This window comes from Argentina anserina, chromosome 4 (genome assembly GCF_933775445.1).
Source record: "Argentina anserina chromosome 4, drPotAnse1.1, whole genome shotgun sequence".
Classification (NCBI taxonomy): Eukaryota; Viridiplantae; Streptophyta; class Magnoliopsida; order Rosales; family Rosaceae; genus Argentina; species Argentina anserina.
Genome location: NC_065875.1, coordinates 15,312,250 through 15,336,713, shown reverse-complemented (window position 1 = coordinate 15,336,713; position 24,464 = coordinate 15,312,250). Strand labels below are relative to the sequence as shown.

Here is a 24,464-nt window from a genome sequence, read left to right as displayed (position 1 = left end):
TTTATTTCTTTCTTTCTTCTAATAATGGCATGTCAATGGATAAACAAATAGTGTGATTAGTGTCTAAGGATTTGTTGCAAGTCCATCTGCAAAACCTGTACGGTATAAAATAAAGAAAAGATGATCAATATCAGTTTTTACCTATAGTATTTTCGTTCGTAATTTCATGATAATCAATCTTCAGCTTTCATACTAAAAGTTACTTGATCGAGATCACCATTTGTGAGATGCATGGATCTAATAAGCTATTGTCGTTCATACATGAAAATCTAACGGTAAAGTAATAACTAATGTGGGTATGTATATGAAAGTAACACAAGAGTTCTAACTACAAGTATCATCATACAGAACACGAGTGGCCGTTTATATTATACTAGCCTTTTACCCCGTGCTAATGCACGGATTCAATATTGGGACGAAATTATCACATTCCTTATTTCTCAACTACAATTTCAAATATTTCTCATATTATTTTAATTTTGTGTTTGTTTTACCATTGTACCCTTTCAACATATTTGTTTTATGGACTAATTTATTCATAAAAAATGAGGTCTTTTGAAATTTAAAAAAATTAATGAAGCTGTTGACACTAAAAGAGAGGAGGGGCCCATTATACTAATGGAGATTTCTCTTATGTTTAGCGCAAATTTTAGCGAACTGCTAGTTTTCCGACATCAAATAATGTCATTTGGTAACTGCTATAACCAAACTCGTTATGAAACTACCTCTTCAAGGCATGCATGTATATGCATTTTCAAATCCCTTTTCACCTTGCATGGACGATTGTCCATCTCATTCAACTATTCAAATGGGGAAGAAGAAAAATGAGCAAGAAGTAAAAGTAAGAATTCCTACTCCATTGCTAATATAATGGCGAATTAGAATTACAAAAATTACAGATTCGCTTATTTACCATGTAGGTTTTCGTTGCAGAATTCAAAGTCACAATGCACTGCAATGCGTGTGAAAGAATAGTTTCCAAAACCCTGTTGAAGATCAAAGGTACATTATATTCGTTTTTCACCCCTTTCTCTCTCTTTTCAATCAAACCCTAACGGATCGTTAGTTTGCTCTTATTTTTGTATTTCTTTTCTGGGTTCATTAGGGGTGGAGAGGATCGCAACAGACATGAACACTCACAAGGTTGTGGTAACAGGAAAGACCGACCCAGAAAAGATTTTGAAGAAACTGTAGAAAAAGATTAAGAAGAAAGTAGAGATAATTGATGACAAAGAAAAAGACTCAAAAGATGATGTTTGTGCAAAATGTTTTGCTCCAGCAAGGTCAAACAACAATCGTTGAATTAATACGTGGAAAGATGTGGGGTAGGAGCCCAGGCTCAAACTCGAGTCGTATTCCACTTACACGATCGGCCTCCAAGTTGATATATGCAGCGGGATCTTGATGGAACTATCCTTCGCACACCAAGGACACCGGCATGGTGCCAGTCTAGAAAGCTCCGATGATAAAGTCAGAGAAAAACAATATGAACTTTTAAGTGAAGAGGAGATGAATAATGTCTTTTTTTTTCGTTACTTGATGGACGAAGCAAACCCTCCTTTTATAGGGTTTTTCGGGGTGGTTGAACTCTACTGTGGAAGCATGGGCTATGTTCTTCGAGTATGGGCATGTGCTTACTTTCTGACATTTCTCTTACTCAATAAATCTGCTATGTATGGTTTCAACAGAAGTGGTGACAGATGTCATAATTCTGTGACTAGCTCTAAACCCATACCTTGACCATGGGCATGGCCATGACGAGGACATCCTCCAAATGATTTGACTAGACCTAAGTCCTTAATTTAAGGGGTTTGTAAGTCCTTTATTGAAAAAGAAACAACATTCTTTACATAATGTTGCCTTCTTTGACGGGAACTCGTCAGCCCGATCAATTGCTAGTATACCTTTGCTTGAAAATAATACTACTGACCCAGAAAACTACCGAGCTTGATGAGTGCCGCTCCAACCTTAGATCCTTGACGTGAGTTGGACGTGAAGTAAGAGCTATGGTTTCGTCTTCCGCATGCCGAGTATGAAGCTTATACTTTTGAGTGCATCCCTTGGATCTATAACTCTTCACTTGGAGTCAAACTGATGAAAAGTGCGAACTTTACGGATGTTTGGACTTTTCAACGTATCTTACATGTTCAAAGTTGAAATGTCGTGATTAATGTTATGAATAAATTCCGACATGAACATGCCCCCAGCTCCATGTTCGACGTTACTTCTAATGTCGGACCGGGAGTTTCACCTTGAGGAATTTACAATCATAAACTTACTTTTAATTTTACAAAAAAAAGTAGACGTAAATTTCACAACCGAGCATAAAGGTGTTTCAATACATGCATGAACGAGTGTGTTTTCATGGAAATAAGTAATGGCAGAGATCAATTTATTTTTAACATGAGGGCACACCCCTCCTTCCTTTTCAAAAATGCTAGTGAAGAGATTTCAAAAAATGGAGACCCACTTGTGTTTCCAGTTATGTATCCCCACCTTCGTCAGAGAGATGTTACCACACAAGTGAATTTAAGTATTCTTTCTTAAGAAATGGTGGGAAACTTTTTGGGTTAAGTACACATGCTCAACGTAATCATTAAGCTAGGGAAGGCTAAGTGATGGCTTGAGCGTGTGTTGCAAGCCAAATGTCCTTATCATAATTTTTAGCCCCTCTAAACGGTTGAGATTCTCTTAAACCACAAACCCTAGTCTAACTAAGTCTGACGTGTCGTAACTAGCTTTTTCACTATCCCATTTTTCTTAACTTTTGAATTTTCACTTTCCTTATTTTAACAACCGGGTGGTCACCTTTATCTTCATACAAACAAGAAGTCTTTCGCGGAACCACTGAGAGTGCTACAGAACAGTTGCAAATCTTAATTTGGTGACTTCCGATCGGCAAAGTCTTTTTCCGATTGCCGTCTTGCTCGGGGTTTTAAGATTTGCACCCGAACTCTTTTTATGATTTTTCTATGGTTTTTAGTTCTCATCCTCATCTTTTCTTTTATTATTGAACTTCATACCACCACCTCTGCTCATATAGAAGTTTCCTAACTAGTTTGTTGGCAACTTAGAGACTTTTGGATGCAGTGTGGAAACGTTTCCAGCCCCCCCCCCGTTCCCTAATCTTTTGCATTTTTTTTAGGAAAAAAGGATCTGGAGATCTTTTGGGTTTATGGAGGGTTCTTCGGGTGGAGAGGAAGGTTTTAGTGATGGTGATACTGATCTTACATTGTCTAGTGAATATAGCATAGCCCCCCTAACAATCACCTTCTAACTCTAGTAGGGACGAAGAATCCGACGTACGTTCGAGAGTGAAAGATGAGCCCCACCAAACTCCAACGCAATCTAGTGGTAGCTCCTCTCCTTTAATTTCATAGATGAAGATAATGATGACCCCTACCTTACGAACCTCAAAGTCACAATCTTAACAACCCGGGGGACGAAAATATATCTAGGATTGAAAAGCATAAGGTGCTCCTTATATCTAGAAAATTGATGAGCGCCTCTAGGGTGCAACTGTTAGCTTACAGGGCCACTCGTTCATTATGGACTGCCGACCAGGAAATGACCAAGGTTAGCACCGATGTCTTGAGAGAACTTAAGTGGAATTATCAAGTTCTCGACTTAGTTTAATTGAAATTAATTGAAAATGATGAACTACCTAGCAGCCCCCCAAAAGAGTACGTTATTTTGTACCCTGCCATGCTCAAGATAGGCGTTAGGTTGCCCTTTCAACCTACCTTGCAGAAATGGGTGAGGGAGTTAGGTGTTGCCCCCGCCCAAATCAATACCAATGGTTACCAAATGATCATTGCATTAATCACGCTGTGGTTAGACAAGTTCGGTTGTAAACCGCCGCTAGCAATCCTTTACCACCATTTGAAATTGAAAGAGAACCATACCGCCTCCAAAGACCCTATTAAGGGCTTTTATTGCATTGTTCCCCATTGTCCTCCCCTTGTGGTTGACGTCCCACGTCTAGTCAAAGGTTGGAGAAACAAATGATTTTATGCCAATGATTGGTCACTTACCGCCGGTAGCAATGGACTCTCACTTCCAAGTATTAAGAATCGCTTTTGTGATGCAGGTTGTGCAGTTTCACAATAATTATTTGCACTTCAAATTTTATTTTGCTATTTAACTGAACACGTCGCTATTTGTGACAGGTGAGTGGTCGAGGCTTAAGTAGCTCGACGGAGTCGCGAAACAGCAGCTCGAGAACTTGATTACTCTCCCTAGAGAAGAGTGACATTTCAGGACCACTGTTACTAAGGAAAAACTAGAGAGACTTGGCATTGCACTTCCTGCTAGAAGTAAGTTTTTTTACCAACACCCTTTTATTTAACATACTAAGTTCAATTATTGTAGGCTTTGAAATACTTGTGCACCCTTTGTACCTCTAAACTCTCTCCCTTTTTTTTGCAGACATGGAGTGACAAGAACGACCCTGAACTTAAAGCTAGGATCCTCCAACAACGTCAGAATTTTAGGGGTGGAATCTCTCCAAAGCCTTTGATTCCTATTGTAGTCGGCCTGCCTTCAACCAGGGTCTCAAGCCCTAGCCTGGGTCTCGGCCTACTAGGGCCGAATCACCTCTATGACTTCGAAGGTCCCTACCTAAGTCCACCACTGGTTCTTCCGAGAAAGCTTTGGGAAAAAAGGAAAATGAGTGGAAGGAGCTAGATAGGCAGGAGTCTACCAAGAAGAAAATAAGGGGGGAAACTCAAAATGAGAATATGGAGGATGCACGGAAGGTGCCTCGGCCTACCAAGACTAAGCCACGCCCTACTCAGCTTGAGGTCCCTGACCTCTTTTTTGATTATGTGGAGGACTTGATCAGGCTTTTCGACCCAATTGACTACAATGGTGGATTTGTGTAGAGTGAGCTTTGTGGTGACTTTACTTCCCTAGTGGATAGGGCCAAGAACTTCCAAAATAAGGTGAAGATCCCTCTCTTTGTTTTCGTTTTTTGCTTTACTTAGTGCGCTAAACGTATTACGAAGTGAAAATTACACTCTTTTGTGTTGGTGTCATCTTGATAGCATGTCTTGAAGAACCATCTAGTCCTTGACAAGATGGCGGAGAGGATCTGAGAGTTGGACTCACAAGCTGTCTTGACTGACAAAGAGATTAGGTCCATGAAGGCTCAATTGGGTCAGAGGAAAAAGGATATGGTGAGACTAGAGAATTGCGAGAATACTCTGAATGAGAGGGGATAGAAAATTTCCCAACTTGAGGGGAAGCTTGAGACCATGGAGAAGGCTATGGCAAATGAGTGCAAAAAGAACACTGAGTTGACATTGGTAGTTGGGGGACTCAAGGAGAAGATTGAGGAGCTTAATCTTAGGCTTGAAACTGACCCAAGCGAGATTGTGAAGGCATTTCAGGAATCAAAGGAGTTCCAAAACGCCCAAAAGGCGGCTCTAGAGAATAGCTACTCAAAGGGTTATGTTGACTTGCTTAATTTGTGCGAGCTGCACTTTGGCGTGGGTGGAATGGAATGGGTTCATTCTGAAGGCTTGAGAAGACGCCCAAATATGAGCCTACCAATTAAGCGGTGGGTACCATGGATCATGGTGAGGGCATCCGCGGGCATGAGGATATTGTGGCGTCGGAGGGTGAACTCCCTGTCGAAATACTTGAAATAGCTAGCACCCAAAAGGAGTAGGTATCCCTGAGGGTGGCGACTACGTGGGTGAGAAGGTTCAGGCTACTGATGTTGATCCTTGAAAGCTCACGGATTAGACTCGTTTGGTCTCATTAATTATGTTGAAGTTCTTTTGACTTTGTATAAATTACGAACATGTGACCCTAGATTTTACTAGTTTGGACGGTCAACTAGCTCTTTTGTAATAGGGCAGTAACTCTCAAACATCTACGGTATTCTCTGTAACCTTGATATGTCTGAGGATGAGTAGCTGACCTAGTAGTGCTCATCCTTAGATATATTTTGTCACCTAATTAACTTAGCCTTGTTTTAAGTCTTACGTTTTGGGTTGGTAGACTTGCGACTTTTTTGATCGCAAGACGCTAAATATCTAACAAAATCACATCATTATATGTGCGTTTCTCTCTAGGGTTTTACTGACGCACAAGGATATATTCTCATGTTAAATCACTTCAAGGGTAGATAGACTTTTGTTGAGATAGCTATACCTTTGCGTTCTTGCAAACTTTTTCTTCTTTCTGTTTGCATTTTAATAGATGTGTAAAACAAGTACCTCGTTTGGTCTGTGTCTGGGCATTGACCCTAGTTCATCAGTAATGAGTTGACGTAACTAGAATTGATTGATCATATGCTTAGCACGGGAGTCTTTGCCAAATTGTTTGATTTGTGATGGATATGATATCAAACTAATCCGATTGTTCCAAATTCCGATCTCAACACGATTATGGCTTGCTAACTTAATTAAATACCATGGACACAACTAACATTATGAGATTGAAGGCTTGATAGATATGTTAATGGCATTACATGAACCAGTATACTACCATGTAAACATGGGTGATACACCAAAAACGAAGATATAAAAGCAAGTAAAGTCTCCTCCCTACAAAGGTAGGAGGGTGCATGGAGGGAATCTTTCATAGTAAAAATGACGTAGTGAAATTCCAGCGCGGCTTATTCGTGATGGTAGATCTTCAAGTTTTGGATGTTCCAAGGGTAGACAAGCCTTTTCCCGGATAGGTTGGCCAGCGAGTAAGTTCCCGGACGATTGATGCTGACAACTCAATATGGTCCCTCCCAATTAGGACCGAGAGTTCCAGCGAGTTTATCTTTTGAGGCGAGCGTGACTTTTTTTAGGACCAAGTCCCCCACCTGAAAGCTTCGCTCCTTGACCTTACTATTGTAGTATTTGGTAACACGTTGTTGGTACGCGGCCCGACGTACCTTTGTGTCTTCCCTCTTTCTTCTAGCAGATCTAGACTGAGACGTAGTTGTTGATCATTTTTCTCCACATTAAATGTTTTGACTCGATGAGTCAGGGTTTTCAACTCTATCGAAAGTATTGTTTTTGAGCCATAGGCCAGTGAGAAAGGTGTTTCTTTGGTGGAGGTGCACGGCGTTGTCCTATATGCCCAAAGTGTCCGGGGCAGTAAGTCGGCCCATGCTCCCTTGGCTCAACCAATGCGCTTCTTGATAATTTTTTTGATGATCTAGTTTATAGCCTCTACTTGGCCATTAGCTTGTGGGTGGTATGGCACTGCATAACACATCTTGATTCCTAACTTTGTACAGAATTCACGGAACGATGCACAGTCAAATTGTTTGCCATTGTCCATCACCAACGCATACGGGACTCCAAAGCGACAAATGATGTTTTTCCAGATGAACTTTTGGGTTTGGAGGGTGGTGATGGTTGTTAAAGCTTCGACCTCTGCTCACTTGGTGTAATAATCAACGCACACTATCGCGTGAGTGGCCTTGGTAGTGCTTCTAGGCATTGGTCCGATGAAGTCGACACCCCAGATTGCGAATGGGACTGATGAGCACATTGGTGTTAAGAATCCTCTTGGTTGGTGAGGGATTGTAGAGTTCCTTTGGCATGGCTTACAAGTTTTGCCATTGTCCATCACCAACGCATACGGGACTCCAAAGCGACAAATGATGTTTTTCCAGATGAACTTTTGGGTTTGGAGGGTGGTGATGGTTGTTAAAGCTTCGACCTCTGCTCACTTGGTGTAATAATCAACGCACACTATCGCGTGAGTGGCCTTGGTAGTGCTTCTAGGCATTGGTCCGATGAAGTCGACACCCCAGATTGCGAATGGGACTGATGAGCACATTGGTGTTAAGAATCCTCTTGGTTGGTGAGGGATTGTAGAGTTCCTTTGGCATGGCTTACAAGTTTGGACCATCAACCTCGCATCTTCATTTATGGTTGGCCAATAGTATCCTTGTCTTAGTGTCTTTAGAGCCAAAGATCGGGCACCAGAATGGTTTCCACAATGCCCCTTGTGGATGCTTGCCATGATAGTCCTTCCTTCATCCAAAGTAACACATCGTAAGTAGGGGGTGGAGTATCCCCGTTTGTATAGGGATCCATTGACAATTAGATAGCGGCCGACTCGATACTTGATTTTTCTTGATTCAAGATTTCTGTTTTTGATCCAAGCAACGGTGTATACTTTCTGTACCTTGACAATGGCAACATTTCCCCCAATATTGGGTTGTCGCGGCTTCTTATGCTCGTTTGCTGGTGCCTTTGCTACAAATGCAGTATGATTGGATATTTTTGCTCCGACGACAGGTGTGACTCAATGTCCATATTTCGTGCGCAATTGAGATTTTATGCCCCTGAATAGTTTGTTGCTTCTCGCATGAGAGCTTTCAATGAACCTGGTGGGTCTTGTATAACCTTGAAAAATGCTTCAGATCGAAACACCCCCATCATGGCGGTGTATGCTATCTTCTGTTTGCTCCCTCGCACCGATGGTACTTTCCTTGGAAGCGGATCACATGGTCACGCAAATTTTCATCTGGACGCTGGCGTATCAGAGTCAGATCGTTCGGAGTGTAGACCCAGTCAGAGACGATCATAAATTCATCAAGGAATGCCCTCTGCATATCTCTTAAGCTTTGGATGGAACCTACTGGGATACGCCTAAACCAATTGAGAGCTGAGCCTTTTAATGTTTGGGGAAAGGCTCGGCACCAGTGATAGGAGTACTTTGTGCGACGTTCTTAACATGTTTTTACCTCAATTTGTACTTTGCTTAGCCCTTATTGTTGTACTATTGAGTCATTGAGTCGTAATAAGAGTCTTGGGCGGTATTGGATGCATTTTTGTGCTTACATGAGTTAAAAACGCATAATTGGTCTAGAGTCCTAGTTTGACTAGGAATCCTTGTTAGGTTTTGAAACTAATTATCTCTTACTTATGATTTTATTTTCTTATTTTCAGATTTGATTGAAGAGATAATTAAAGAAAAAGAGATGGAATCAAGTCATGCAACAATTAAAGATGATCATTAAAAGCATAAAACATGACATGTTTTAGGGAATAAAACATGACATGATTTAAGGATTAAAGTATGGCATGTTTTAGGGAACAAAACATGGCATGATTTAAGGGATTAAAGCATTGCATTATAATATGAGGAAAGATGCAACTACCCTCATTCTTTCCTCTATATATACATGACTTCATCTCTCAAATAAGAACACTTCTCCTTTGCATTCAAGAGCCAAAACTTTACCAAAATACTACCTCAAACATCCTTCACCAAAACAACAAGCCATTCTCCCCCATATACAAATTTCATCTCCACCGAAATCACCATTGAAGACACACCTCCAAGGTTCTTACAACGTGTGATTCTCGCAACTCATCTCCACGGGTTTGTTCGTTTTTGATTTTTTTTACAATACTTTATCTATAAAGATTGTAGTATGATGTTTGTGTGGGATTATTGTTTTGTATTAAGAATCGAAATTTTCAGATTGTTTTATTGGATTTTTGGATCTTTGCCGAATTGATGGTTTTCTATAATTAATGAGTTTGTATTTCTATTGTTGTGTTCTAATCATCTTTCTCATACTTTTAGATAATTTTCAGATATGTGCATATGAATTTAGTGTTTGGATGCATTCCCTAAGATTGTGTTTGAGTGTTATATTCATCAACCATATTGACACAAATCGAATCATGCCCTAAGTAGGTTCGATTTGTGTTGATTAAAAGTGGTAAAAATTCTGGAAATTTGCATGTGAAACCATGGTGGGTGACGCCATACATGAAACATGTCTCCAACAAAGATTTGGTGCTTAAATGTAATCTTGTTTGATTTCTACTCTAAGTGTTATTGAATTCGATTGCATGCAAATTTAGATTAGGCCCTAAGTCAATCTAAATGTTAATTGAAATCTTGCACGATTAGATGATCCCCTAAGGCTCTAATTGTATTGGTGTCTAAAAAGTATGTAATTGGTCGAATTAGAATGCATGATAGGTTCGAACTTGTAATTATGTGGTATAATGGTAAATTTGGTTTAAGTTTGTTAAAGAGAAGTCGATCATTTAAATAATAATTTATGTTTTATTTTAGTAGTTAATAATCAATCTCAAACCCACCATTATTTGTTAACACTAAAAGTTTAGAGTTCCTTCAATTCCCCAGACTGAACGATCCCTGCTTATTCTATACTAACAATGATGTTTTACAGGATTTATTATAGACGTTTTAATAAAACGCTCTATGAACCAGTCAGCCTCGGTTGCACTCTTGGCATCCATGGCTCATCGAAAGTTGTCCAAATGGTCGTATGGGTGCCACCATCGTAAAGATCGATCTTTTGGAACTTAGTATTCTTAAAGTCTTGACGTGCAATATGGAATCCGAATATGGGAGCGGAAGCTCCTCTTAACCAAGGTCTGTAATGTAGGGTGTCCTTCATCCATCTGATCCATGCGTCGGTACACGACCCCAAGTTCGCCTACCACTACCTGCCTGACTAAAGCTGCCATGGATTCAGCCGTCAATGGTTCTGGTGTTGAAGTGGTTGTGTTGGCATATTTCTTACGTCGACCTTCCGATGCTGCTTTGCGCTCCCGACTCCTTACTCTTGGGCGCCTCTGGTCATCCTTGGACTCCGACTCTTTGTGCCCTGAGTCCCCTGACATACTATCTTCAGGCCCACTAGTCTGTTCATCGTCCGCTTCCGACTCCAGGGGTTCCTCAGAATCTTTGTTCTCATTGAATTTTCGCTCTAAGCGTCGAGTTCTCTCCCGCTGTGCGAGGAGTCCCGCGTTAACCTCTTCCCATTGCTTCGCCAAACGCTCACTGCTAAGGGCCTGGCTCTCGCATTTTTGGTTGATCAACGAAGTTTGAGTTTGGCTGTCTTCCAAGATCTTGGAGAGAGCCCCAAACTGATGGACGAAGCAAACCCTCTTTTTTATAGGGTTTTTTGGGGCGGTTGAACTCTACTGTTGAAGCATGGGTTATGTTCTTTGAGTATGGGCATGTGCTTACTTTCCAACATTTCTCTTACTCACAAAACCTGCTATGTATGGTTTCAACAGAAGTGATGACAGATGTCACAATTCCGTGACTAGCTCTAATTACCCATACCTTGACCATGGGCATGGCCATGACGAGGACATCCTCCAAATGACTTGACTAGACCTAAGTCTTTAATTTAAGGGATTGATAAGTCCTTTATTGAAAAAAAAACGACATTCTTTACATAACGTTCCCTTCTTTGACCAGAACTCATCGGCCTGATCGATTGTTAGTATACCTTTGCTTGAAAATAATACTACTGACCCAAAAAACTACCGAGCTTGATGAGTGCCCCTCGGACCTTAGATCCCTGACGTGAGTTGGACGTGAAGTATGAGCTATGGTTTCGTCTTCCGCATGCCGAGTAGGAAGCTTTTACTTTTGAGTGCATCCCTTGGATATATAACTCTTCACTTGGAGTCAAACCGATGAAAAGTGCGAACTTTGCGGATGTTTGGAATTTTCAACGTATCTTACGTGTTCAAACTTGAAAAGTCGTGAATAATGTTACGAATAAATTCTGACATGAACAGATGCGTCTGATGAATGAAACTTGATGAAGGAAACTTATCGAGACCATTGATTATTCATCCACTTATGTTTGATTGCTGCAAAGAATGTGAACAATTCCCTATGATGTTTAGTGATGAGAATCCAAATGCTTGAATCCAAATGCTTGTTCCATATTGTGAAGAGTATCCAAAGTATGTACATTTTGTGATTTGAGATTAGATACTATTGGTAGTTTCATGCATTTACTATTTTGGTTCCGTAGTGACGTTGGTTTAATTTTGAGTTCTTGAATTCTCAAGAACGGTCGTAGTCGTGACTAGTAAGTAAATGATTCTCTTCGTATCAACCAACATGCGGTGGTCTGGCCTACGGAATTGACATGTTTCTGGAGGCCACTTGGCCTATGGTATCAATAATAGGAATATCAAAAGTTCAAAACCTAATTTCTACTCTTTCAAGTCTCAACCGGTCACCATCTCCCACTATCATCATGTTGTGAAATGGGAGATGCATCGCCGACCTGCCCACTTCTTTGCTTCTGATGGATATATAATTAGCAGATGGAATTTGTATCAGAAAAATCTCAAGTGCTTGATCATCAACATGCATTCATCATTGCCAAGGGTGTTACCATGATAAGCACTACTAGATTAAAAATGCCAGAAAATATCAAAATAGTGATAATACTATTTGAACCTTTCCTACAACTCTATCCTCACTAGAACTACTACCAAAAAAAAAAGCCTGAGATGCATCTAAGTTTGGTTGAAACAGATTCTTGAAGTGCACCCTCGTCGTCCAATTTCGATTTTCCATCTAATTTTCTTTTATTGATCAACATGAAATAGATGGGCTTGTTCACTCCACCATATCGCAGTTCTGCTATGTGGCAAATTCACAATCAAAGGGTTATTCAATTTTATCTTAAATAAAAATTAGTATAAAAATTAATGAAAAATCTTAAATTGTTGTAGAGAAAATAGAATGATTTAATCATCTCATTGATAATCCCCTTTATATAGGGGTCAAGATTACAATAGAAATAAATTGTAATTACAATGGTAATTAAGACTACATAATGGTGATTGATCCGTTACATCCGTTGACCATAAACGTCATTAACTTATTCCTTTATTTGCATTAACGAAGGCACACTAATGATGTTTTTCCTTCAACACTCCCCTTTGTGCCGAGTTTAAAAATATAATGGTACATAAGATGTTGCCTCATTAAAAACATTGCCAAGTAACAAAACCCAATGGGAGAAAATAAAACTTTGGTCGAAGGAGAAAAGAGCACAACGCATTTATTACATTTAAGATTAACATATATGTGCTAGACTCCCCCTGATGTCTGCACCTCCCCCTGATCTTTACATTAATCATGAGAGTTTTGATAACTTTTACATATTTTATTATGCATCTTATTTGGTACGTATTTCTTTACGCCAAATGTGTAACGACATGAATAGAATTCATTCTAATAATGTCGTTTTCTTTTTTCTTTATAGGGACTATAAACCTAAACCTTTAGGTATTGTTGTTGCGTGAGCGCTAAGCTATACAACGAATGAGAGGTCGAGTCAAGTATATTGTATTAAGTGCAATAATGCGTCTTTGCACTTGTATATGGAATCTCATTTCCTGACACTTATTCGTCATCTTTCATTTAGACGAAAACGGATATATCTTTAAAGACTTCGACTGATCATGGGAGCTATGGAAGCCACATTTTTAACCTTTAGAGTGCTTAAATGCCGATTGATGGTTTAATCATCAATATTACAGTCCTCAAGATTCATTTTGAGACTGTGTCTTCCCAATGATCTTTTTCATTCTCGACTTAGGATTTGTAATGGCGACATCTTTTTAGTTCATCAAAAGACTCTACAAATCCATATTGAATACTCAATGACATAACACATCTGATCCCTATTCATAATCAAGTATTTTACTTCGTGAACGTTTCAATTCCTTTTGTAACGCTACGTGATCTAGAACCATTTATTGGGTGGATAAAGTTTGTTCTATGACTTTCATGTATATCTATTAATTTCGATCCCCATAGAGATACCTTATTTCATCATTCATAAGCTGCATTTGTCAGTTTTTCAGAAACTACCAAACTGATAAGGTAGTGGAGTGCAATGACTTCTATTACGAGAATATCTCTTTATGGTTCATTACAAGAGAATATTTCCTCGTAGTCGATTCCAGTGCGTTTGTGAGAGACCTTGCGCCATAAGGTGAGTCTATACTCTTAATTCTCATACGCATCCTAACAAAGATATATGATAGGGTTTACACTTGCGGTGTCGGCTTCACCTGCCCAAATACATATCTCTTTGTTAGTGAACTTTAGTTCATGCTGGATCACTTCTTTCCATTGGGCCAAAATTACTACGTTGTTATTTCTCAACGAAGTATGGTTCGATATGAAGACTCAATATCCTACATCCTCATGTGGTTTGTATTTGGTAGAGATCTCTATACATTCAAGGATTTGTTCTAAAATCTGAGGCGTCCCCCAGTGATAACCAAAATCCAAGAATTCTTATGAGGCGGATTTGAGATTATGGATCAATGGATCCAATTGTGCCAAACTCGCTTTCTTCCCTTAATCGTGTATATATCGAACATCAGGTGGTCTCCCCCTCTTCCTTGGAGAGCCACGGCCTATGACACCATTTATGCCACTTTATGGTGCCAACATGCCACCATCTATGGTGGCAACGCAATGCCCAATTCCTTTTGGGTGGCGTCATGTCCTCTTCTTGCAAGCCTATTTGCAGCTAATATATGTTATCTCATCACTTGTGCAATAGTGAGGATTAAGATGAGACACAGTGGGGACAAACCATGACAATTTCTGTCGTTCCACTTGAACATTCTTTGTTCTTATCTCCCCCTAACGATAGGAAGACTGTCTCATCAAAGTGATATTCCACATATCTAGCGGAAAAAGAGATCGCCTTGTCAAAGTTGCTATATTCCATAAGAACATTTACTCACGTTAGTTGGATTCACCATTATGCGATGTGGCGTCGCAATTTGGCACGTAGGTTAATCTAGTTGAGCTCAAGGATTGTAGATCCGTGTCAATCCTGGCGAGCTCAAGTATTTCGATCCTTTGATGTTATCGATTATAATTCCTTTTACAATGATTAAGGTGATAGCCAAAAAACTAGTGAGTAATAAGTTGTTTATGTAAAAATTACATTACCCTAAACGGAAAAATTGGTGCGTATTACCATTTACCAATATCAAGACTAGTACTTTAGTCATTTTCTGTGAGACCAAGTGGGTTTGTAACTAGCATAAGTAACATTAGTTTTAGTAGTGAATGGTGTGATGACATATGACCAGCGTGTCGACACATCAACCAACACCATAAATTATTTAAAGTGTCGGCAAGTTGGTTGAATTAATCCACATAATTGTCAGTGGATTCAATCCTTGAGCACAGTGAGAATACACGTATTTTGCATAGGATGATCTCAATCCAAATTTCTTTTCAAAAAATTGATAAGATTTGAATGATTAGCTTTACATACCTAATCACAATGGATATAAGAAGCATAATATGGTGTTAGTGCATATACTTATGCATCAAAAATATCATTGTTCCATCTTAGGGGAGCGACGAAATCTGGGGATGAAATTACATCTTCAATTCCTCTATAAAAATAAATTTAAGGATTTTGACAGTACTTTGTTTCCTTAGTTCTTACTTCTATTTTATCCAAAAAATATGAGTGTTCTGGTGTAACTTCTTTCATATATGAACACATATAGCACGACCTGGGTATCCCAGTAAATCGTGTCAAAGCCCAAATATGCCAAAATCCTGAAGGTCAATTTCTTTTGACGTGTTGGATTTATTAAGCAGATTCATATATACTTGCTAAATGGACATATGAACTTCTCTAATATTCGGTTACATCCGTAGTCATTAGAGATAGTGCAAAAAGAAGTAAATTGTAATCTCACTTATTATTTTCACATGAAATAGTCGTTGACATAAATACTCCAAACATTTAAAGGTCTGATTCTCTGTTGTTGGCTCTTGTTACATAAGATGTCAATGAGGTATATAGTTAAGACATAAAAATGGAATATTAACTCAAATGCTTTAGAGTATTTGATAGTATCGTAAAACAATATTTCCATTCCATCATGTATGTACATTATGAATCCCGAAGGATTATAATTAGCGATCATTATTAATATTATTATTTATACTCATGGATATAGTACGATTATTCTTCAGTACTACTACTGTGGGGATCGCATGATGTATTTCTTTGCATTCAGTTATTCATGTCATACTAATATTTTGTGAAGTTATTTTACTTTATGCGTTACTTCGCAAAGTCAAATATTAAAAATCGAAACCTAAAATCAAACATGTGTATATCTCAATTAATATTCGAATATTCTCAATTCATTGAGAAAAATTCATAACTTTGGTTGTATATCATAACGAAATTTTAAGCATATATAATAGTCATTTCAAGTATATCTTGAAAAATCAGTGACAGACTGTAATCGAAGTCTGAAACAATTTGAATTGACATTGATTTGTGTCGCTCTTAAAATTGAGGAGGTTTCTCCTCGTAGTTTGATATTGAATATACTTTTTCAAATTGTCGTACTCTTATTATTCTATACTCTTTTTGTAAGAGAGCATTCCATTGCTCATATCATATCTCCGATGCATTTTTTAAACGGTACATTGTTATCAATTGTCATGGATCGGTTTGTATGAACCTACATGTTCATAATAGTTTCCCTTTGCTTTAGGGTTATTTCTTCATTATTATCTAGAGTTTGTTTTGAGAATTTTTTTTCTCTCTCTTTTTTTTCTGAAAAACATTTCTTTGTCTTGAGAGACAATTCTTTGTCATACAAGATTTTAAATATGCTTCCAAGTTACGTGTAGGAAAACATGTTTGCATAATTTGATCATGGTTGAGCCTTGGTTGGCTTGTAGGGAAGGTTGGTACTCAAATTCTTTAGAGTCCAATATATGTTGTGTTGGTTTAACCAACTGTAAATAGAGTACGAGACTTATTAGTTTCGCAGTCTAAAAGTCTAAATAGACTTACACGAAAATTAAACATACCAAAATATATTATGGTCACTTTGGAGCTTTATGAAGTTGCTTTATCACAGTAAAGATATACAATTTAATTAATTTCCAAGAAATTCAAATCGGATTGCAAGACCAAGAATTGAAATGGTCGTATTTTTCGATGATTCATGAAAATATTTTATCACAAGAATATGTTTGTCCTCTCTTTGTTTTGGAATTATTAAATTATCATGAAATTTCATTATCATGACAATGCTCATATCATATGCTAAATACCATAATTATAAAAATTATATAAACATAGCATATGTAACAAATAGAGCATATCATTTAACATGGTTAAGTAATTTAGCAAGATTTAGGCATTTATCGTATTCATGATACATGCCAATGACCATGTATAAATATATAATGCTTAAAAATTTAAATCATAGCATCACGATTTAATGACATGCTAAGTAATTAAATTTTGATAAAAAGCATAGCATATAACATGAATAATATTTAGAGAGTACTGTACTCATATAACATATATAATTTCATTTATATGAATGAAATGCTATAAGCAAGAAATATAATTGAGATCTTACTTGCATGTGAGTTTGCCATATAAACCGCATATTAAGCGATTCTTGATCTCATAATTCCATGTTGCTTCATTGTCGATTGGATCATCGCATTTCTCGCATTAATCGTCGTAGTGTAAGTGATACGTTACATACAAAACAATTAGAATTATATGATTAGGTCACATTTAATCATATATATATATATATATATATATATATATATACAGTCCCTATCCAGAGTGAAGCTTCACTCTGAAATTTCAGAGTTAAGTTCCAATTTTGGCACATTTTTCGGTCAAATTTTTTCAGCATAAGCGATTCAATATTTAGGTATGCTATTCAAGATCATCTATACAAAATTTCATCCAATTTGACAATGATTTGAGCTTTCAAAATTGAGATTTACACGAACAGTTCACGTTGAACAGTTTTAATTCATTCATTGATTTAATCTAATTTCAATACCTTAACGATGTCCGAATTAGATGAAATTTTGTAGAGATGATCTTGAATAACATACCTAAATATTGAATCGATTATGCTGAAAACATTTGACCGAAAAGTGTGCCAAAATTGGAACTTCACTCTGAAATTTCAGAGTGAAGCTTCACTCTGGATAGGGACCGTATATATATATATTTAACTTACCATAACAATAAGTGGTAAGTTGACAACAAAACATGAAATAATTAATGGTAAATTGCATAATTACTGTATACTATTTTGGTAAAACATAAATAATGAAATAGTGAATTAAAAATCACTATGTGATAATTTTTTAAATTACCTTTTAGTTTACCACTTTAGTAAATTCTGATTTCCCAAAAAAAATCCTTTTTTTTTGTGGATCGGATTGAGTAGATCCGGGTCGAGCACATTGGTGGGATCGACAGATCCAGGTCGAGTGCGTGGGTGGGATCAACGCAGTGAGAAGGAGGGTGGCATGCGGCGCCGATGGATCTCGTCATCAGGTGAATTATGGTTTAATAGCTTGATCATGTTGTGCCCTAGCTATATACTTGGGATAAATAATTAACAAGTCGTCAATATTCAATTATATATAAGAACTTCAAGCAGTAAAAGAGCATAAGAATTTTCTTATCGTTTGGAAATTTGTGATGCCCCCATTCGCTCATGCGGCTGCGGTTTGAGCTCCCAAGTCTTGTTGCTTAGGTATCAATCTCGTTGCCCCCACTTTAGGTTGGATGAATATAATGTGTCAGAATAAAGGTTGTGCAGGCTGAAGGGCTGCGACAGAATTTTGCTAGGGTTTTGATCTCTCTCTCCTTTTCTTTGAAAAACTCAATGGTTAAAGCCACGTGCTGATAACGTGTTGTAGAGAAAATAGAATGATCTACTCATCTCATTGATAATCCCCTTTATATAAGGGTCAAGATTACAATAGAAATAAATGGTAATTAAGGCTACATAATGGTGATTGATCCGTTACATCCGTTGACCATAAACGTCATTAACTTATTCCTTTATTTGCATTAACGAAGGCACACTAATGGTGTTTTTCCTTCAACATAAATAACTAAACAAATTATTTTCTAAATAACCAAAAACAATAACTGATTTTTTATCAACCAAGACTTTAAAACAGATGCACCAGCTCTTTTGTTCTGTTTGTTTCTAATTTATTTTGAGTACAATCTAGAAGCAAAGAACTTTTATTGCTGGTAAATGCTGATAAAACCCTTTATTTTTTTATTATGAATTTATCATATAATTGAGGACAGTGAAAAACTAACTTTTCTTATGGTTAAAAACACAAACTTTACCTAAAATTTATATATATTCTATGGTGCACGCAAGGGCAGAAAGGCATATATTATGCTCAGTATATATCACCAAGTTGTGCAACACTGATGATGGGATTCTTCCCCCCAAACTAGGAGAGAAATAAAAGGCAAAGACTTGAACAAGTATTTGAGAACTTAGAATTGGATTGCCAAACAGTTCATAACATACACATAAGTTGACACCAATGTGAAAGACACGAGCTCCCTTCTAGTCTACTAACTCATTCCTGCATAAACTGCATTTATAGGACACTAAACTGTTTGTGACTTCAACTAGTTGGAGCTGCTAAACTGCTAAATGATGTAAGAAAATTGTTTAAGTTGGCGTCAACTAATGCTATTCTTTACTGATAAATGCCCCTACTTTTATACAGATGTAAATGTAAAAATGTAGAACCCGAGAGGTCTCACTTTATTCTCTTCATGACATTACCTGCAGTGCCTCTCTTGTTTGTCCGAGCATATTCAATACTGTTGCTGCAATATGGGCAGGACTGAGCCCGGCATCAACCAACTGATCAGCTGGGGCACCGTGGTCAATGTACCGATCTGGCAGAACCAGAGGTCTCCACTGCAAGTTATTAACAATGAGTATAAAATGCGCTCAATACTACTGCAAGTTTTGATATATCATTTTTGTTAGGATTACATAACTATAGATTCATACCTTCAGTTTGCCATCCAAAAGGCCGTCAAGTGCCAGGAACTGAACAACATGAGAACCAAAGCCTCCAATGGATCCTTCTTCCACAGTAATCAGATACTCATGTGATTTCGCAAGCTTGCGAATTAGAGCATGATCTAGTGGTTTGCAAAATCGTGCATCAGCGACCGTCAAATGCAAACCTAGAGGTTCCACCAAAGTTGATGCAGCCAAACATGTCTGAACGGCTGATCCATAGCCCAAGAGGGCAACTCTTTCCCCTTCAATTAATATTCTTCCTTTTCCTACCTGCGTGACAACGCCAAATGTAATTAATTTGTAATGTAATATCAGGAGAATGTATAGGTAATTTAATAACAGAGACCGTTGATAGTCACCTCCAGAGGAGTGCCTTTATTTCCTGTTGGCATCTCTACACCAATCCCATTTCCTCTTGGGTACCGGAAACAACTTGGACGATCATCAATCGCAGCAGCAGTGGCTACCATATGGAAAAGTTCAGCCTCATCAGAAGGAGCCATGACCACCATATTAGGGAGGCATGCCATAAAAGTAACATCAAAAGCCCCACAATGTGTGGGGCCATCGGCTCCAACAAGTCCAGCTCTATCCATAGCAAATCTCACAGGCAGTTTCTGCAAATCCACATCATGGACTACCTGTGGCATGAACCCAAAAGACACCATTTTGTAAGTTAACAATCTTTTACTGATGAAGCAAGTATCAAGAAATAAAACCATGATATATCTAACAGATTATGATATTTCAAGCTGAAGATTGAAAGGTAGTTTGACTTGCCTGGTCATAAGCCCTCTGTAAGAAAGATGAGTAAATTGCACAGAAAGGTTTTAGGCCTTCACAGGCAAGACCAGCAGCAAAAGTAACAGCATGCTGTTCTGCTATTCCAACATCAAAGCATCTTGTTGGAAAACAGCGTTGGAAGAGATTCATGCCTGTTCCACCTCCCATTGCAGCATGGATTGCCACAATATTTCTATCCACTTCAGCTTCTGCTATCAAAGCCTCTGCAAAGTATGTTGTGTATGACTGTGTGCTAGCAGTGGCTTTAAACTGCTTTCCGGTCGCAGGATCAAACTTGGCCACTCCTGCCAAAGCAAAAACAAAACTAATTTAGTCATCTTTGATAGACTATGGTGATGCGTTTGTAGACCATACCTACAATGAAACCTGAACTATATCTATGACATTCTGCATTTACCATGGTACTTGTCGGCAGCCTTCTCTGCATATGGATATCCCCGACCTTTCTCAGTGATAAGGTGGATCAGGACAGGACCTGTTGTTTGTGTTGCTTTAACCTCTTGCAAAATTGCTATGAGGTCATCCACATTGTGACCATCGACTGGACCTATATAATATAGTCCAAGCTCTTCAAACAGTGTCGAGCCAGAACCACTGATCATTCCACGAGCATACTCATCAACTTTTGCTGCCAGTTCATGCACAGAACCACCAATTTGTTTTGTAACTCCCTGTAATAAAATCAGATTAAAGTTAAACCATATGACAAGATAGACAATTAAAATGTCAGCCTATATTATCATAAATATTAATTGGGATTCTAAATTGTAAATATACTTACTTTAGCAACTTCTCTTAATTCTCTAAGTGGCCTGTTCGATTGTAGCTTACTCAGAGCACTGCTTAAGGCTCCTACAGGAGGTATAGGTCCATCGAGATTGGCAGTAGGTAATGAAACCTGTTTATTATCGTTGAGAACGATAATCATGTCGGAATCGAGGTAACCCGCATTGTTCATCGCTTCATAAGCTTGCCCTGCTGTCATGGCACCATCACCGATAACAGCAACTACATGATTCTGTTTTCCCTTTAGATCTCTCCCTACGGCCATTCCTGTATGAGCATCAACATCCAACCAGTTATAACCAAAGAACATGATATCTAGTCATTTGAACTGAGACAACATATTCGGTATTCAATTACAAGATAGTGGATATCAGATAAAAGGCCATAGTGGTTGTATGAGTGATAATAACATGCTACATTCTGAATTTATCCATGACACAAAAATACATCAATGCATATGCTTATCTCCTATATAGACAATTAAATGTTAATTGATTAGAAATAGTTACCCAAGCCAGCTGAGATAGTAGTAGAACTGTGACCAGTGCCAAAGCAATCATATTCACTCTCAGATCGTTTAGTGAAACCAGCTAACCCATTGGTCTGCCTCATAGTATGCATCATATATCTTCTCCCAGTTAAGATTTTATGTGGGTAAGACTGGTAATCAAAACAGAAGTTTACAATGAAGTATCGAAAAATAAATTAGTCCAATGTTTTTCAATATTGGTAAAATCTTGAAATTAAAGAAGCATTAAGATTACCAACCTGATGACCAACATCCCACAGAATCTTATCCTGAGGAGCATTGAACACATAGTGAAGAGCCACAGTGAGCTCCACAACACCAAGGCTGGAGCCTAGGTGACCTCCGGTTTTCGAAACATTGAAGATGACATCAGACCTCAGCTCATCAGCTAATTGTTTGAGCTCCTGCAATCAACAGATTAACATAAACAGACTAAACTAAAAATCCTATGCAAAGACAAATACAGTTATCAAGTTACATTTACTAGATAGGCTTTCAGTTATGTCTGTATTTACCTTGACAGAGAGGTTTTTCATGTGAATTGGATAGTTGACAGTGTCCAAGAGAGGAGTGGGTGGTCGCTGTGAGTGATACTCTCCACTCTCCGACAGTGAAGCACATATCCCAATTGGCCTTTTCTTCCCCTGCATGTTTCACATAACAACAAAACGACATTCCATTAACATACGATCTTATCTTTGAGCAAACAGCTTGTGTTCAGTTTCTACAAGACTCTGAATTTTTTTTTTTCAAACAAGAATCTCAAAAACTTCATTAGAACAATGAAATTGAATCATGAAAACCAAAATCAAGAAGAACCCAGTTTTCTCGACTGATTTCATCCATGCAATGAGTTGGGTTTTGTTGAATTCACAAAAGAAAGATGAACTCTGCTCACCTGATTGAAGAGCTTCTGCTGGTGATGAGATGGCAGAGCTGGTCCAATAGAGAAATGGGATGAGAGGTTGGAGGTGGGTTTTTGAGCTGGGATGGAGAATGTGCTGAGAGCCATTGCATGTAGCAGAACAGCAAGGAGGGAGAGAGAGAGAGAGAGAGAGAGAGAGAGAGAGAGAGAGAGAGCTTGAAAGCTGAAAGCTTAGAGAAAGAGGAGAAGGACCCAGAAGAGATGAGAAGTGAGGAAATGGATGAGGATTGAGGGGGGTTTATAAGGAAGAGCGGATGTTGTTTGTTTCCACTGAGGAACAGAGATGGTGGTGATGAAAGGTGTGAAGATGTCAGTGGAGGTTACATAAAATATACAGTGAAAGAGAGAAACCGAAATGCGTTATGGAACTTGAGGTGTGTGGGAAATGTGTGGTAGCTGGTAAAGTTTAGTCTCCAATTGGCAATGGAAGTTCAAAAATGAAGAGAGCCAGGGGAAGGGCCTTCCTTCCATACCTGTAATGGCCAACACCGATGTCTGAGGATCAAGGTTTGCATGTGCTCAATCATTGGGCCACGTCAGGGGAAATCACAAGAGGATAGATTTATGATAGGCATCAATACAGCAATACACCAACTTATTTTTTCAAATTACCAACAGGTGTGGCTGATGTGGCAACACCACTCTTTGCCATCTCATCAGTATTGATGTAATGAAAATTTTTCCTTTTTTCATTTTTGACTTCTAGTCATTATATTCTAATTTTATGAGTATGTTTATGTACTCTTAACGAGAAAATCTCGAGTACAATAATTATTTATATAATAACTATTAAAGGGGAAATGAATGTGGAAAGAAGAACGTAGTTCGTTAGGGTTCTTAACGCATCTTAACGAGAAAATCTTGAATAATAACAAAATATAACGGCCAAAGGAAGTAGTACGTGCATGGCAAAAGAAGAATCTAGTTCGTTAGAATTCTAAACGAGAAAATTTTGTGTAAGAAAGATATATTATTGTTGTACAGAAAATGTGTAATCATTAAAGATAGTCATTGAAATAAAAGAACTAGTTTGTAACACCACATTACAATTTCAAATGAGATTTTTTTTTGGTAAAAATGTTTATGCATTTTGTTATTGTACGGACAAAATAACATCTCATATAACTTAGAAGTTAAAATCAACATGTTGTGTTTTTTAGAGAAAATTAGACATAAATCCATTTTTAGAGCCTTATTTAAAGTTAACCCCACACCTAAATAATTTTTAAATCTACAACCAAATGAATTATTTCAATATTTCTTATAGGTTTGTATCTATAAATTCATTTTTTTCGTTGGCTGGCTTCACTGTTTTGCACTTCTGGTTAAATAAGGAAAACATCTCTTAAGTAGTTACTATTAATCAATTTTTATTCCTTATATAATCCTTATTTATGTTACTGACATGAACACACATTCTATATATATACTAATTTTATTTCTAACACAAATTGATCTATAGTTCTTATCTTTATTATATGTAGGTAGTCTCTTTTGAAAGAATTCCATACATATTTTTCTCAATAAAACCAAACGTTACCGCATAATATTGAGAATGAGAGATGCAAGACGAGGCCAATCATGCATGGTACTTCTCGCCTACCCTCCTAGTCATAGTTGAAGAAAGATGATTGAAAGAGAAGAAAAACTTGGGAGATTTGAGATTAAGAAATGTAAAATGATTTGTAAGTACTTTATATATTATGTTAAAAGTTCATGATCGTAAGGTACTCCTCTTTTTTCTAGATAA

General features: G+C 37.9%; 2 protein-coding genes across 3 annotated transcripts; one reads left to right on the top strand and one right to left on the bottom strand.

Moving 5' to 3' along the window:
* Positions 1–799: 799 nt before the first annotated feature.
* LOC126791932 (heavy metal-associated isoprenylated plant protein 19) lies at positions 800–11,673 on the top strand. Its single transcript, XM_050518435.1, is given in 4 exon segments — positions 800–841; positions 921–1,002; positions 1,106–1,252; positions 11,561–11,673. Coding segments are annotated over 4 exon segments (375 nt in total). The 5' UTR covers positions 800–808.
* A 7,486-nt stretch (positions 11,674–19,159) lies between these two features.
* LOC126790627 (probable 1-deoxy-D-xylulose-5-phosphate synthase, chloroplastic) lies at positions 19,160–23,139 on the bottom strand. Of its 2 annotated transcripts, XM_050516946.1 has the most exons (11): positions 22,858–23,139; positions 22,688–22,825; positions 22,305–22,433; positions 22,029–22,193; positions 21,770–21,920; positions 21,256–21,527; positions 20,872–21,145; positions 20,447–20,758; positions 20,030–20,307; positions 19,656–19,940; positions 19,160–19,559 (listed from the first exon to the last, which is right to left on the bottom strand). In XM_050516946.1, exons 2-11 carry the CDS (start codon positions 22,799–22,801, stop codon positions 19,410–19,412), a joined length of 2,130 nt encoding a protein of 709 aa, XP_050372903.1. In that variant the 5' UTR covers positions 22,802–22,825; positions 22,858–23,139; the 3' UTR covers positions 19,160–19,409. The 2 variants fall into 2 exon arrangements, with proteins under 2 accessions (XP_050372903.1, XP_050372904.1); XM_050516947.1 differs by lacking the exon at positions 22,858–23,139 and having other exon boundaries at positions 22,688–22,834.
* Positions 23,140–24,464: the final 1,325 nt, after the last annotated feature.

Bases quoted from the DNA above. Each gene is read 5' to 3' on its own strand.
- LOC126790627 (XM_050516946.1), bottom strand. From the start codon at position 22,801: ATGGCTCTCAGCACATTCTCCATCCCAGCTCAAAAACCCACCTCCAAC. The intron at 22,434-22,687 runs GTGAGCAGAGTT...TGAAACATGCAG, and splicing joins AGCAGAAGCTCTTCAATCAG to GGGAAGAAAAGGCCAATTGG. The intron at 21,528-21,769 runs GTAACTATTTCT...ATGCTCATACAG, and splicing joins TACTATCTCAGCTGGCTTGG to GAATGGCCGTAGGGAGAGAT.